This window comes from Polyodon spathula, chromosome 27 (genome assembly GCF_017654505.1).
Source record: "Polyodon spathula isolate WHYD16114869_AA chromosome 27, ASM1765450v1, whole genome shotgun sequence".
NCBI lineage: Eukaryota > Metazoa > Chordata > Actinopteri > Acipenseriformes > Polyodontidae > Polyodon > Polyodon spathula.
This window is the reverse complement of record NC_054560.1, coordinates 5947101-5961271: the sequence shown is the minus strand read 5'-3', so window position 1 is coordinate 5961271 and position 14171 is coordinate 5947101. Positions and strand designations below refer to the sequence as shown.

Below are 14171 nucleotides of genomic sequence, written 5' to 3'. Positions count from 1 at the left end.
GTACAGATTGTCTTCCTGCATCCCAACAGCAACCCGTGTCTGCACTCCGGTTTGTTTATGCAGTGCTCTTGAAACTGTGGGAAATTCTGTGGTGGAACCCACCCAGGTGAAAGCATAGCAAAGTTTAATAAAGCACAACACGCACTAGGAGAGCATTGTCAAGCACAGAGAGGTACTATCAAGCAAATTCAAAACCATGGCAAATCATGGGACTGTGCTAAACGACTGCTCGGCGCTTTGTGGAAGTCACACAGGTTTCACAGAGAGCTTGCTTTTGCTTGCTGCAGTAGGTTGTCATGTGTGTCACTTATAAACTCTGTTGTAGCTCAGAAAGCAAAAGAGACAGTGAATGTTTTTTTTTTTTTTTTTTTCCTGTGCCTTACTGGGTCATATGCAACTTTAAAAGGCCTGTCCTTTCAGTTGTCGCAGTCCTCTGCAGCCCTCACCTTCCCCTATCAGAAGCTGTCTGTCAGCTGCAGTCTGCTCCTACCCATATTTGGTGGCTGCAGTGGTTTTACAGGAACCACTAGTGCATTAGAAACAGAAGGTCTGAAGGTCCATCCTGTGTAGCGTCTGTCCTCGTTTCACTGCACAGCCAAAACAGTTGTCTGACTGTATTTAATCGGTGACTGACCGATCTGTTCCGGTTCATTTGTCCAGACAAAGACATCCTGGACCTGTCTTCGCTATGACTGTTAGCCACTGGGAGTCATTCACAAAACGCGTGCGACGGGGAAACAAACCCTGACCCTGTCAGCCCCTCGCTGGTGGAAACAGGGTCACCCTGCAATGAAGTTCACGGTCATTGTCCAAGCAGGAGTGAGTCACCGGCCGCTCCTCGTAAAGACAGCCTGCATTGTTGCACGCTCATTAGTCACTGTCTCCGCTTCTTGTTCAAACGCACACGCTGTACGGGTGGGCTGGCTAGTTGAGAAACAGCATTACTAAGCAGAATCTATCGGGTCGCCAAAATACACTTCACTGGTGGCTGCTGTATTCAGAGCGCCTCTGTCTGTACTGGGAAAGGGGGTGAGTGGCTGGTTAGAGCAGGAGACCAATCTATTCAGGGCTCTGTAAAGACACTCAACGTGTATAGAGAGCCAGTGTTATAGCTGTCCCTAGTGCCCTGATAACTCAGCTTGCATATGCAAGAAGAAATACAAATCACAATATTGTGCCTTTGAAGGATACAAAGAATCAACACACAACGTGGTAAAGATTTCTTGTCAACGTTTTTTTTTCTTAGTTCTTCTATCTAACTATTGAGTATTTAAAGTTATGGATATAAATATTAATAACCTTTACCGTGTATTTTTAAATAATAATATAATAATAATAATAATAATAATAATAATAATAGTAATAATAATGAATAAAAGAAAGACAAAAGAATGATGCAATTTCTGGGATCCTGTTTATATGTTTCTATTGCAGACAGTACAGAGGGATGAAATGAAATTTGATTGTGTGTGTGTGTGTTTGTGTGTGTGTGTGTGTGTGTGTGTGTGTGTGTGTGTGTGTGTGTGTGTGTGTGTGTGTGTGTGTGTGTGTGTGTGTGTGTGTGTGTGTGTGTGTGTGTGTGTGTGTGTGTGTGTGTGTGTGTGCGTGTGTGTGTGTGTATGTGTGTGTGTGTGTGTGTGTATGTGTGTGTGTGTGTGTGTGTGTGTGTGTGTGTGTGTGTGTGTGTGTGTGTGTGTGTGTGTGTGTGTGTGTGTGTGTGTGTGTGTGTGTGTGTGTGTGTGTGTGTGTGTGTGTGTGCGTGTCTGTGTGTGTGTGTTTGTGTGTCTCAATGTGTGTGCTGTCCAGGATTACAGAAGCACCGAAATCAAACAGCTTGAAATGCGGTTTATTGTAGTAGGGTTGTGTTTGTGACCGTGCGAAAGGAGGCACAAAGAATTAGACAAAACAAGCAGAAAACAGGAGTGGAGGGATGTGTCGAGGGCGGCTTGGGAGGGGCTTGGAAAGTTCAGCTGTTGAGACGCGCACCCGAGCATTCCTCTGCAGGCTGCCGCCGCTGCTGCTACTGTTTCAGCAGGGGGGTGTTTGTTTGCTTTGTTTTTGTTTTGTGAAGGTTTTAATTATAAGAGAGGTGATTATACCGGCGGGATAGCTTGCAGAAAGTATTCCAACTGGTCTGTTTCAGCTGCTGTACTGCACTGCTGCTGCTACTCAGTTTTATTCGCTGTTTTGACAAAGGCGTGTTTTAAAGAAATAAAGTTTATTAAAAAAAAAAAAGCAAAGACGGAGGAAAGAAAGAGTCTTGAAATATGATCACCTTTTTGTTTCTGGGGCTTTGTGTTCTCAAAGTGGCAACTTCACTGACACGTAAGTACTCGTATTGTATGTACAGAATATAGCCGTGTTTCCACATCTCGGCTCTTCTGCGAGTTATATAGTGTAAGTAGAATAGAATAGTTTGTCCCACTGTTTGCAGTGTTTCGTGCTGTCGAGGAGCACAGGGGGGCGGGAAGGATCTCAGTATAAAACTCCATTCTGTGCTCTATAACACGAGAAACATGCTCGTATTAATGCAGATATAGCCCGAACACGCTTTGCTTACTGCTGTCGCCCTGTAGAGTCGGGAAATACCTCAAACGAAATGCTCTCTAATATATGCACAATAAATTAATAAATACACGCCTTAAAGTATAAACAAAAAGAAGCAGTAAATAAATAGCATTTTAAATAATAATATATACATTTTATAATAAATAGATAGATAGGAATGCTATTGTAAACGGTTACTGTCCAGGTGCGCAGGGAGACAATCTCGTAATGTTATTTATTTTAAATAAATAAATAATTGCAAAAACTGTGATACCACTAAATAAACTAGAACATCAGAATATGTTCTAGAACGTGTTTTCTAGAACAATGTGTGTTCTAGCATGATGGCCTGGAACATTCCCGTGCAGCAGCTGTGTTGTTCCAATAGTATAGAACCCAGGCTTTTTAACTGTTAGTACATTACAGCTTCATTCAAACACATCCCAGTATACCAGCAGAATATAACAGCACACTGAAATCATATTGCAAATACATTCAAACACATCCCAGTATACCAGCAGAATATAACAGCACACTGAAATCATATTGCAAACACATTCAAACACATCCCAGTATACCAGCAGAATATAACAGCACACTGAAATCATATTGCAAACACATTCAAACACATCCCAGTATACCAGCAGAATATAACAGCACACTGAAATCATATTGCAAACACATTCAAACACATCCCAGTATACCAGCAGAATATAACAGCACACTGAAATCATATTGCAAACACATTCAAACACATCCCAGTATACCAGCAGAATATAACAGCACACTGAAATCATATTGCAAACACATTCAAACACATCCCAGTATACCAGCAGAATATAACAGCACACTGAAATCATATTGCAAACACATTCAAACACATCCCAGTATACCAGCAGAATATAACAGCACACTGAAATCATATTGCAAACACATTCAAACACATCCCAGTATACCAGCAGAATATAACAGCACACTGAAATCATATTGCAAACACATTCAAACACATCCCAGTATACCAGCAGAATATAACAGCACACTGAAATCATATTGCAAACACATTCAAACACATCCCAGTATACCAGCAGAATATAACAGCACACTGAAATCATATTGCAAACACATTCAAACACATCCCAGTATACCAGCAGAATATAACAGCACACTGAAATCACATTGCAAACACATTCAAACACATCCCAGTATGCCAGCAGAATATAACAGCACACTGAAATCACACTGCAAACACATTCAAACACATCCCAGTATGCCAGCAGAATATAACAGCACACTGAAATCACACTGCAAACACATTCAAACACATCCCAGTATGCCAGCAGAATATAACAGCACACTGAAATCACACTGCAAACACATTCAAACACATCCCAGTATACCAGCAGAATATAACAGCACACTGAAATCATATTGCAAACACATTCAAACACATCCCAGTATACCAGCAGAATATAACAGCACACTGAAATCATATTGCAAACACATTCAAACACATCCCAGTATACCAGCAGAATATAACAGCACACTGAAATCATATTGCAAACACATTCAAACACATCCCAGTATACCAGCAGAATATAACAGCACACTGAAATCATATTGCAAACACATTCAAACACATCCCAGTATACCAGCAGAATATAACAGCACACTGAAATCATATTGCAAACACATTCAAACACATCCCAGTATGCCAGCAGAATATAACAGCACACTGAAATCACACTGCAAACACATTCAAACACATCCCAGTATACCAGCAGAATATAACAGCACACTGAAATCATATTGCAAACACATTCAAACACATCCCAGTATACCAGCAGAATATAACAGCACACTGAAATCATATTGCAAAGTAGCAGCGACATGGTCAGCGTTAATCTTCAGTTCCAGTAAGTGATGGGGCTGGTTTGGCAAGGGACCAGTATTGTGTGCAGCAGCCTGGCCAAGCCTGCGCTGAGAGCTGGAATAGAACACGGAGGAGGAGACTCGGGTGCAATGTAAACACTGAGCTGTTTAAAGAGACGCGGGGATTAACAGGCTCTCATGGGTATAATCCGATAGAATAATAAAACGAGCCAGCAGCACACACTGTGCTTTTACAAGTTGCCAGCTCAATAGGTAGGAATGCGTGCTGCCTGAGCTCTGATGCAGCTCGTTCCTGCGGTTTTGAGGCATGGCCGATTGCCAGCGTCTGAGTCTGATGTATGATAGAAGCAGCGAGGGTGTTTTTCCATTGTATCGCCCACAGTACTGGCCCTATAGAAACGCCAACAATGCCCAGCACTGGTACAGGCTGCTCAGAGCTGATGGTTTGGTAGTTTAGAGCTGGCCTTTGTAATCTCCTCCTAGCGGCTGTTGAGTTAATAATATAGGCACGTGCTTGTCTCTCGACTGCAGGGCTTGCTCAGTTGAGTGGAAGACGCTAGTTTTTGAAGCTCATGGTTTGCGGTTCGCATCCAGCACTTGGGTTTCCATTCAGTTCACTGAGCTGCCAGTCCAGAAGATAAGATGTCTGGTTGAGGAGCTGCTTAAACGGGTGAAAAAAAAGTCCTACAGTGACTACAAATGCACTGCATAGAATTAAACAACCTTCTTACTGCTTGAACTGCTGTTAAGCGTTTTAATAGTTCTATGTGAAAGTAGAACACGTAAGCACACCGATAAGTGGTGCCTTTCCATTATTTCCCCAGAGTTTGCCTCGATCTACCCGCTGGACCCAGCTCTGCCGATCGGCTCCTCTCTGACGGCGACGTGCACAGTGAGCTCGGAGCTGGGCCTGGAAGCCAGGACTCTGTACTGGACCCTGAACAGCAAGCGCCTCCCCAGCGAGAGCTACACCGTCCTGAACCGCACGGCTCTCGCAGTCTCCCTGCAACGGCTCAACGGCTCCCGCCAGCAATCGGGGGACAACCTGGTGTGCCACAGTGCCGACGGGCACATCCTCGCCGGCTCCTGCGTCTACGTGGGGAGTGAGTTTCACTTCGGTCCCGGGGTCACAGGGGTGGCCAAAGCTGGTCTTCCACTCCTGGTCTTTGTTCCAACCCTGTTCTAAATTGAACCAATTAAACCTCCACCCAGAACCCTGCAGGAGTTGATGATTTGCACCTGTTAAATCTCATTGCACCTGTTAAACCTGGAGTGGAATGAGCCTCCAGGACCGGGATTGGTCACTCCTGCCTTATATTACTATATTACTCACGCTGAACTCGCCGTAGATTTCAAATAACTCTGTGGCACCTTGATTTGAATTTGTTGTCAACTTAGTGTTGGGACAAATACTTGCTTTAGAATGATTGAATATTTGAATGTTTTAAATAATAACAGAATGTGAACAAACTCATGCACCTCCTGGCACTAGAAGGGCAGGGCAGCCCCCTCAGTGAAAGGAGTTTGTGACGCGTTCTTTTATTTTGTGTTCTGTGTCACCAGTGCCCCCAGAGAAACCAGTGAACCTCAGCTGCTGGTCCAGGAACACCAAGGATCTGACGTGCAGATGGGTCCCGGGCGGGAATGGGGAGACCTTCCTGAGGACCAAGTACACCCTCAAGTACAAACTGCGGTAGGGAATCAGGCTCCTGGGGTGTGGAACAAAGCTCCTGTAACGTAGGACTGGCAACTAGATTTGTAAGGGTAAATGAATGCAGACTTTTCCTTCCTTTGTCTAGGTGGTACGGTCACGAGAAGGAGTGCGAGGACTATAACCAGGGGGAGCCCTACTCCTGCTACATTCCGAGAGACCTGGCCCTGTTCACGCCGTACGAGATCTGGGTGGAGGCGTCCAATCAGCTGGGAGCGGCCGGCTCTGATGTCACCATCCTGGATATCCTGGATGTGGGTAAGAGTGCGGCTCCCTGTACTCTCCACAGCGCCCAGCGATGAACGCAAATCGGTACAATCAGACAAACATGTACTCTGTCCGGTTTTCAGATCGCATGGCGTGTGTTAGAACACACCTCTGGCAGAACAGGAGTTAACTCCGAGTGTTTTTTGAGTTTCCAACCCTTACTTAGCTCCTTAAGCTTTTGGGTTTATTGCACTATGAAAATAAACAAGACGGGTTCCTTTGAATTAAATATGGGGTTTGGGATCAAACAGAGTTTAGAAGCTGAAGTGATTGCCAGGAAAACCAGCTGAGACGAGGCAGACGAGGGGGGCGGGGGGGGGGGGGTTGACCAGACTGTCTCACTCCTTCTCGGGGAACATAGAGAATGAGCAGGAGCGTCTGTGCGGGGACTCAGAAGAGAGAGGCTCAGTTTCTTTTGTGGAAAGATGATGAAACTCACCCTGCTCCCGATCCAGCGCCTTGCAAACAACTCTGCACAAGGTTTCTAGATGTTCTAATAATACATACCAGTCGCAGGCTGACATGTTTGAGGGTTCAATTAAAAACTGGCCGGGACATTAAAGGACTTTTTGAAGATCCTCTTTCAAAGATGGGGGCTGAGTGAGCTTAGCTTCTGGCTAGTTCAGCTTCGATCACAAGGGAGATGGGCTTGGGGTCTCCACTCGGGCTTCAGTCCGCAGCACCAAACCAGCAGGCAGTCCAGTTGGCTGCAGTTGAGATTGCATTACAAAGAGAGAAGGTACCATGAGTGCTGCTGCACTGTGTTCATCCAGAACTTTAAACGCTGGCTCATAAAACTGTTCTCTTCCGAGTCTAGAAGAGAAAAATTGCAGCAAAAGTGTCAAAACGTTTGATTCCGTAAACATGTGCCACTGTATTTTTGCACGTATATTTGCATTTTTGCCACGCTTTCCCCATGGTTATACAGTGCATTTTCCATAGTTTCCCAGGTTTGATTATTAGTATGCTTTACCGTGCCTCGCTATTCTTTACCATACTTCCCTATGCTGTGCCATGCTTTCGCTGTGCTACGCTTTGCAATGCTTTTACTGTGGTGGAATATCCACTCCCTTGCAACACTCTGATGGCTCCTGTTAAAATAATAAGGTGAGCGTCTTGTGAATGTGTCCCTGACGGTTCCTGTCTCTCTCCTCTTCAGTGACCACAGACCCCCCCTCGGACGTGCAGGTGAGCCGGGTGGGGGAGCTGGAGGACCAGCTGAGCGTGCGCTGGAGCACCCCCCCCGCCCTCAAGGACTTCCTCTTCCAGGCCAAGTACCAGATTCGCTATCGCGTGGAGGACAGCTCCGAGTGGAAGGTGAGGCCGCTGATCCGCCCTTCTCTTTGTGGGGTTAGAGATTCCCCCGCCTAGCTGAACTTTATTTCATTCCTGACCCTCTCTCTCCTTTTCTCTCTTTCTCCCTGCGTGTTTTGCCCGGCAGGTGGTGGATGACGTCGGGAATCAGACCTCGTGCCGGCTGGCCGGGCTCAAGTCTGGCACAGTGTACTTCGTCCAGGTGCGCTGCAACCCTGTGGGGATCTACGGCTCCAAGAAAGCTGGGATCTGGAGCGACTGGAGCAACCCCACCGCCGCGTCCACGCCGAGGAGCGGTGAGCCACCCGGGGGAGGGAATCAGAACCAGGGGAACCTCCTCACGAGAACTCCCTGCTATAAAGCCAACATTAAGGGCCATGGAACATCTTCAGTATTAGGTTTTGAAGTCTCAGTGTAGCACTTAAAGGTATTCTTTTTAAATCTAGGAGATTAGCTCGAATGTGTTGGGTGTAGGATCCTGGATTTAGCAGGGTGTGTGATTCTCATATTTCCCGGATTTCAAAGCTGATTTATGATGTTAGCCTGTGGCGCTCTGGGTATTAGAAAGGTATTTTGGTGACGTCACGATCGCGCACGGCGGCAGAAAACGGCTTCAAAGAAAATATTTTAAGTCAAGAAGTTGGAAAACTGAGCGGGGAAAATTGAACTGGAGGTGTTTAAGCAGCCGGACATGTGTTTCCTCAGTATTAATCACAGGCTCTGCTCCTCTCAGCTGAGCTATTGAATTACACATGCACAAATCCTGATTTATTACTGAAGATTCAGTCAGCCTAAGCCATTCCTCTGTGTGACCCCCCCGGCTTCCTCTCTCCCGTGTGCTCTCAGATCGGCTGGGAGCCGGCGTGTGCGACCCTAAGGCTGGCGAGCAGAACTCCACCCTGCGCCGGGAGCTCAAGCAGTTCTTTGGCTGGGTGAGGAAACACGCCTACGGCTGCACGGGCCTCAGCATCAAGCTGTACGACCAGTGGAGGGTGTGGCTGCAGAAATCACACAAAACTCGCAACCAGGTAGGTAAGGAGCCCTTTGACTTTTTTTTCCCATGCTGCTCTGAAGCGGGAACGGTGGGGCGGGAATCTCTTTGGGAGCCATTCCCTAGTAGAAACAAACGACAGAGGAGGCTAGTGATTAACAGGGTTCATGCTAAAAAGGACTAAATCCTCGACCAGCACTGCTTACATGTGGCTGGCTCTGATTGGTCTGTCAGGTGTCAGTGGCTGGCTGTGATTGGTCTGTCAGGCATCAGAGGCCCACTCATTCCGTCAGACTGCTTGGCTCACCTCTCTGCTACAGCCTAGTGCTCACGGCTTGGGGAATTAGCTGGGAAACTGATACAATGGGAGCCCCACAGCTGGGAGATCAGAGACAGATTACAAACAAAGGCATCTCCACAGCAGATGACAGATCTGCCATAACTTGCACCCAGCTTCATTAATACAGCTGCCTGGGGCAGGTTTGCAAGAACAACCCCCTGACCTGGATTCAAAGAGCCCTCCCATTGATTGTTGACACACCTAACTGGAACTATACCGTTCTTCTTTCAGATACTACAAGGAGATAAATCCTAGCCAATCTGTACAAACCATCTCAGAAAAATATACGGGACTTATTACCGTACTTGGAGAAAAAGACAACCCTTGCAGGCAGTGATGTCGTGGTACAAAACAGATTGAATGCTGGGAAGACTTTGGTTAATCACATACACTGTAACGTTGTACAATACCTCTTTGCAAAGCATTTCTGTATTTTTTGCTCTACTGGAGTGTCCCCCCCGTCCCCCCCCCAATCATTTACCAATGAGTCCTAAAGGTAATCCTTGTATTGCATTGAAGTCCTGTGGACCTGGTGCGTACTGATAGATAGCACATTGAACTCCAGAATCTAGTTTCCTACTCATTCCAGAATCCAGGACAAGAATCTTGGGAAGTTTCCCTGCAAGCGGCAGCCAAAAATGAAATATTTACCACGGAAGTCGTTTCACCTTTAATGGAACTTCCGTAAGGTCGATTTGCAGAGGCGATCTCCTCTGTTGCCCCATTCTTACTGGTGCCCTTTGTAACTTGTGCAATGTTGCTTATTCTAAAGTCATTTTTCGTGCTTTGCACCCCTTTGTTTTAATGCGAGCATCATCTGTAAAAGATGCTCGCATTAAAGAAAACAGACAGCATTAAATACGAGTGAACGAGACCCTCTGCGTTCCGCGTAATTTCAATCACTTCCAGACACTGCTTCGAATTGATAGTTCAGCATTCTCACAGCAATTAAACACAAACATTGTGTGATCAGCAGGTATCGATCGTGGACGACCATCGTGCTTTCAGCATGTGTTGATGCGGTGTGCATTACCTAGGTGTCGTGGAGAGGTTACAAGGAAAAGTCAGTTATCTTGCAGGTCACAGCGAGCATTGTCATTGTTATAAAGAAAACTAAATTCAACAGAGGTCAGATATTTTTTTAAGTAGTTTTTATTCTGTGCTGGAGGGCCTAAGGCTGTTCGAAACCAAAGCATTTTGTGCAGTTATCAATAAATAAAAAAATCCAAATAAATCACGTGTCTTGTGGTTTCTGAGATGCAGATGGAACTTGATGTTGGAGAGACCGAGAACCAGATGCATGGTCCGGTGTCAACAGAGAATGGATCTTGTTTGTTTGGTTTTTTTTGGATAACCAATGTTTCATTTTAGCACAGTATGAGCAGGATCAGAAGTGTCCAGTCCCAGTCCTGGAGGCTTATTCCACTCCAGGTTTGACAGGTAAAATGAGATCATGAACTCCTGCAAGGTTTGGATGGAGTTTGAATTGATAAACAATTTCGAACAGGGTTGGAACAAAGACCAGGAATGGAATAAACACCTTTGGCCACCAGATTCTCAAAGGCATTTCCTCCAATTCATCATTGGCGGACATTTTATATCAAAGAAAAAAAAAAAAAAAAAACACTAAATAAAGTTCTGAAATGATTAAAAAACTATTTAAGACTACTTACAAGTTACAAGTCTTAGTTGTTTATTTATTTATCTGGTTTGGTAACCTTATTGTGTGCGTTTCTCCTTTCTGGAAATAAGCAATTTGGAGCAAAAAGATTTGAGAATGTAACCCCATGCATCTGAACTGTATAACCTGGGCGTGGATCAGTCTCGCTTCTTCATTGTGGAAACCTTGGGTGTCCTTCACCAAACTATACATAATTCTCACCAAGAACACCAGAGCTCTGTTTTAATAAAGGCATTTAGTGCCACAGACAGGTTAAGTGCACACAGGACAAAAAAACTACAGCAAGAATAAAATCAATAGATACAAAACCCAAGAACTAAAAGCAGTGCAGTGCATCAATCTCCATGAACGTCAGTCCGTGACGATCCTCTCTCGCCTCGCTCACGAGCACTGCCAGGGAACGTCACTCCAGCTCCTCGGAATCGAACTTGAAGTCCTGGAGGATTTCACTTAATGCTTCCACTGTTTTAATTATCCTGGGGTGAGCAGGGAGGTGGGGAGAAACAGAAAGACATGGAAAGGGAATAAGACTCCCATTGCACAATGAGATTAATAAGACACACCTGACCTTGTTACTGCTACACAGTGGGGCTCATCAAGCTCAGGGTAAAACCTGGAAGGGGTGATAATGCAATAGGAGTCTTACTTCCATCCTGTTTTAAGGCAAGACTATAAGAAACTGATGGCTAGTGTCACACACCCTGATCAGCAGTAATCTTGGACTGCCTTGTCTAAGGTAACATTACCAAGATTAGCTGTAATCGGGGTCTGTGAAAACTTTAGATACATCAAACAGAAGTTTGTCCACTTCTTATAAATGTAACGGCAGGATACTGATGTGAGCAAACAGAAAAAAGACAAATATCGACAAGCTGTAGCCTAGAAGCTCGTCCGCAAACAGATTCGCCGTGGAAGCAATCCTCGTGAAAGTGTGCAGGCTTCTTACAGCCCTGCTGCTGGCTTTGAAAACTCAATCTTCAAAAAGCCTGTAGGCCTCCACCCGCTCAGCCTGGAGAGCACAGAGCCGCAGCACCAGGGATCTGCAGCCTATCCCAGCCTGAAACAAAGAGATAGCAGGTGACATGCATGGGAGGAGTCCAGCGCCCCATGCAATACCTGCTGCGAATAAGAGTTAGAGGCTTGCAAGGTTAGGGTAATAACATTTCAGGGGGGGTGGATTAAAATTGCACAACGTTGTTTTTTTATCACTGCCCATATACACGCTCATTATGATTATATACCTCATTTTGACACATTGCTGTGTTCTTCTGCAGTATTCCAAAATATGTCAGCTATCCTCGGTATTAATTCTACAGAACTATCCGTATTCTGCTTTTAGAAAATGGTGTTTTAACAGTTAGTTTAGCCAGGACCGAGCGCACACTCGCTCTTGCTCTGCTAAACACATGGCGCCATCTTCGGGTTTAAATAACGAGACATGGAGGATGTTTTCCTTCTACTAAACAAACCCTCTTCTGAAAAACATGTGTCCTCCGGGCATAGCCAAGAACTACCGGCGTGGAGAGCGACACTGCGCCTGCGCAATGCTGTCACACCTGAGTACCGTCGTTCAAACTCATAAGAAATAGCAATGCGCATATTAGGGTTTCTTTAAATATAATATTGTCCATATTATTGTTAATGTCATTAGTAGCGATTAGTAGTATAACTTCTCATTGAATGTCCTAAAATCCAATATTTGCAGAGTTTAGTTTACGTTACGTATAAACTATTTAGGATAAATTTTACAAACTAAATCTAATAATCATCGCCTAAACGTTTTAGTGGACTATTCATGTAAACTGGTTTTTCCAAAAGTATGATCTTTATACTTTTTTGTGGAAAGAAAAATTAACTGTACATATATATATATAATAATGATATATAAATATTATATATCTTGTTATATATATCATATATGCTCAAGTTAAAGTTGGAGTTTTTTCTGAGAGACTAAGACTAAATTTACTATTAGTCTTTATTTATTCTAATATTATTATTATTATAAAACTATTTATATCTTCAAACTAAAGAACAAGTACTAAACTACCCTACTTGAAAATATATACAGTCAATTGCGTGTCTTCTTTTATACTGGTAGCACACTTTTAATCTCGTGTTTTGTCTTTGCGTTTAATCTTTCAAATCTAAAAATTACGTTTTATTTTTGTTAAAACGAGGTAATAAATTTGACGGCTGCTGAGTTACACCCGTGTGAATGCGGCAGTATTGACAGCACTTATTTTTTTAAATAAAGGACGTGTTCGTGAGAGAAATAGCGAGGCTGACGGTGACAGCTGAAATACAGTTGATGTGAGGAGAAAATAAATACGAACCAAAAACAACAACAAAACTGACTCAGTGATAACGTTACCGAAGCTTCGTTTAAAATTGCGTGGCAACTAGCAAATGGTATGTTAATAATAATAATAATAATAATAATAATAATAATAATAATAATAATAATAATAATAATAATAATAATAATAACTTTTACAGACAGAGAACTGATAAGCAGCATTTCCCAGATTCACTGCAGATTTTAAAAATGAGTTAATTTCAAAGGTTACAAGAGTCAGGCTCAACACTTGCAAGACGTGGAAACGATATCCTAAGACTTGATCTCTCCTTTGCAGAGATCTAGTATTAAAAGTCACGACGCAGCCTAGTAATTAATTAAAAATTCACTTTAAAAAAAATAAAAAAAAACATATTGCAATGCACGATTAATAGCGTGTGGGCGGGAAAGAAAAGCAGTGAGGTTCTACCGAGATTTGAACTCGGATCGCTGGATTCAAAGTCCAGAGTGCTAACCATTACACCATAGAACCTGTCATGCAATCTGCAGGAAACCAAAAAAAAAACATGCATGGGATTATCACATCGCATGGGATTATCACATCGCATGGGATTATCACATCGCATGGGATTATCACATCAAACTTCACTGGGCTCAGTGATAGATATTTGAATGACTCTTCGTGCAGCTGCGACAGAGCATTGCCCAGGTGGAAACAAAGCGGCTGAAGAGAATGCAAACACAGTCACCGCGTCAAAATGGTTTGTTTTTTTTTTTGTTTTTTTTTTTTGTTTTTTTTTTTACAAAGCTTCTTCGTTGGGTATTTTTTTAAGGTGTTTTTGCTGACTTGGTTAATAATTCTGCCTTTATTGTTATTGTTTTCTGATCTAAAACCATTCACTGGACTGTTCTTTATCTCGCTGCTTTTCCTGTTAATTCGCGTGTTTCACAGAGCATTGTTGTGTAAATGTTTTTTACGTGCAATTTCTGGTTCGAATATGTTCTTATTTTAACAGTGTTTCAAGTGTTTAAATAGTTATTAGTAAATCCGTTATATATTGTTTTAACAACACGACATTATACAGGGTATAGCCTACTTAACCGTTTACAAAATTGCCGATTTTATATCCA

General features: G+C 43.6%; 1 protein-coding gene and 1 non-coding gene across 3 annotated transcripts; one reads left to right on the top strand and one right to left on the bottom strand.

The window, feature by feature from the left end:
* Positions 1–1927: 1927 nt before the first annotated feature.
* Positions 1928–10294, top strand: LOC121301620 (cytokine receptor-like factor 1). Of its 2 annotated transcripts, none has more exons than XM_041231171.1 (8): positions 1928–2325; positions 5262–5540; positions 6001–6130; positions 6237–6406; positions 7575–7732; positions 7857–8025; positions 8576–8761; positions 9292–10294. In XM_041231171.1, exons 1-8 carry the CDS (start codon positions 2268–2270, stop codon positions 9306–9308), a joined length of 1167 nt encoding a protein of 388 aa, XP_041087105.1. In that variant the 5' UTR covers positions 1928–2267; the 3' UTR covers positions 9309–10294. The 2 variants fall into 2 exon arrangements, with proteins under 2 accessions (XP_041087105.1, XP_041087103.1); XM_041231169.1 differs by having other exon boundaries at positions 1930–2325; positions 8576–8757.
* Positions 10295–13500: 3206 nt separating this feature from the next.
* On the bottom strand, positions 13501–13572 carry trnaq-uug. Its single transcript has one exon. It is a non-coding gene; the product is annotated as a tRNA-Gln (tRNA).
* Positions 13573–14171: the final 599 nt, after the last annotated feature.

Bases quoted from the DNA above. Each gene is read 5' to 3' on its own strand.
- LOC121301620 (XM_041231169.1), top strand. From the start codon at position 2,268: ATGATCACCTTTTTGTTTCTGGGGCTTTGTGTTCTCAAAGTGGCAACT. The intron at 5,541-6,000 runs GTGAGTTTCACT...CTGTGTCACCAG, and splicing joins CTCCTGCGTCTACGTGGGGA to TGCCCCCAGAGAAACCAGTG. The intron at 6,131-6,236 runs GTAGGGAATCAG...TCCTTTGTCTAG, and splicing joins ACCCTCAAGTACAAACTGCG to GTGGTACGGTCACGAGAAGG.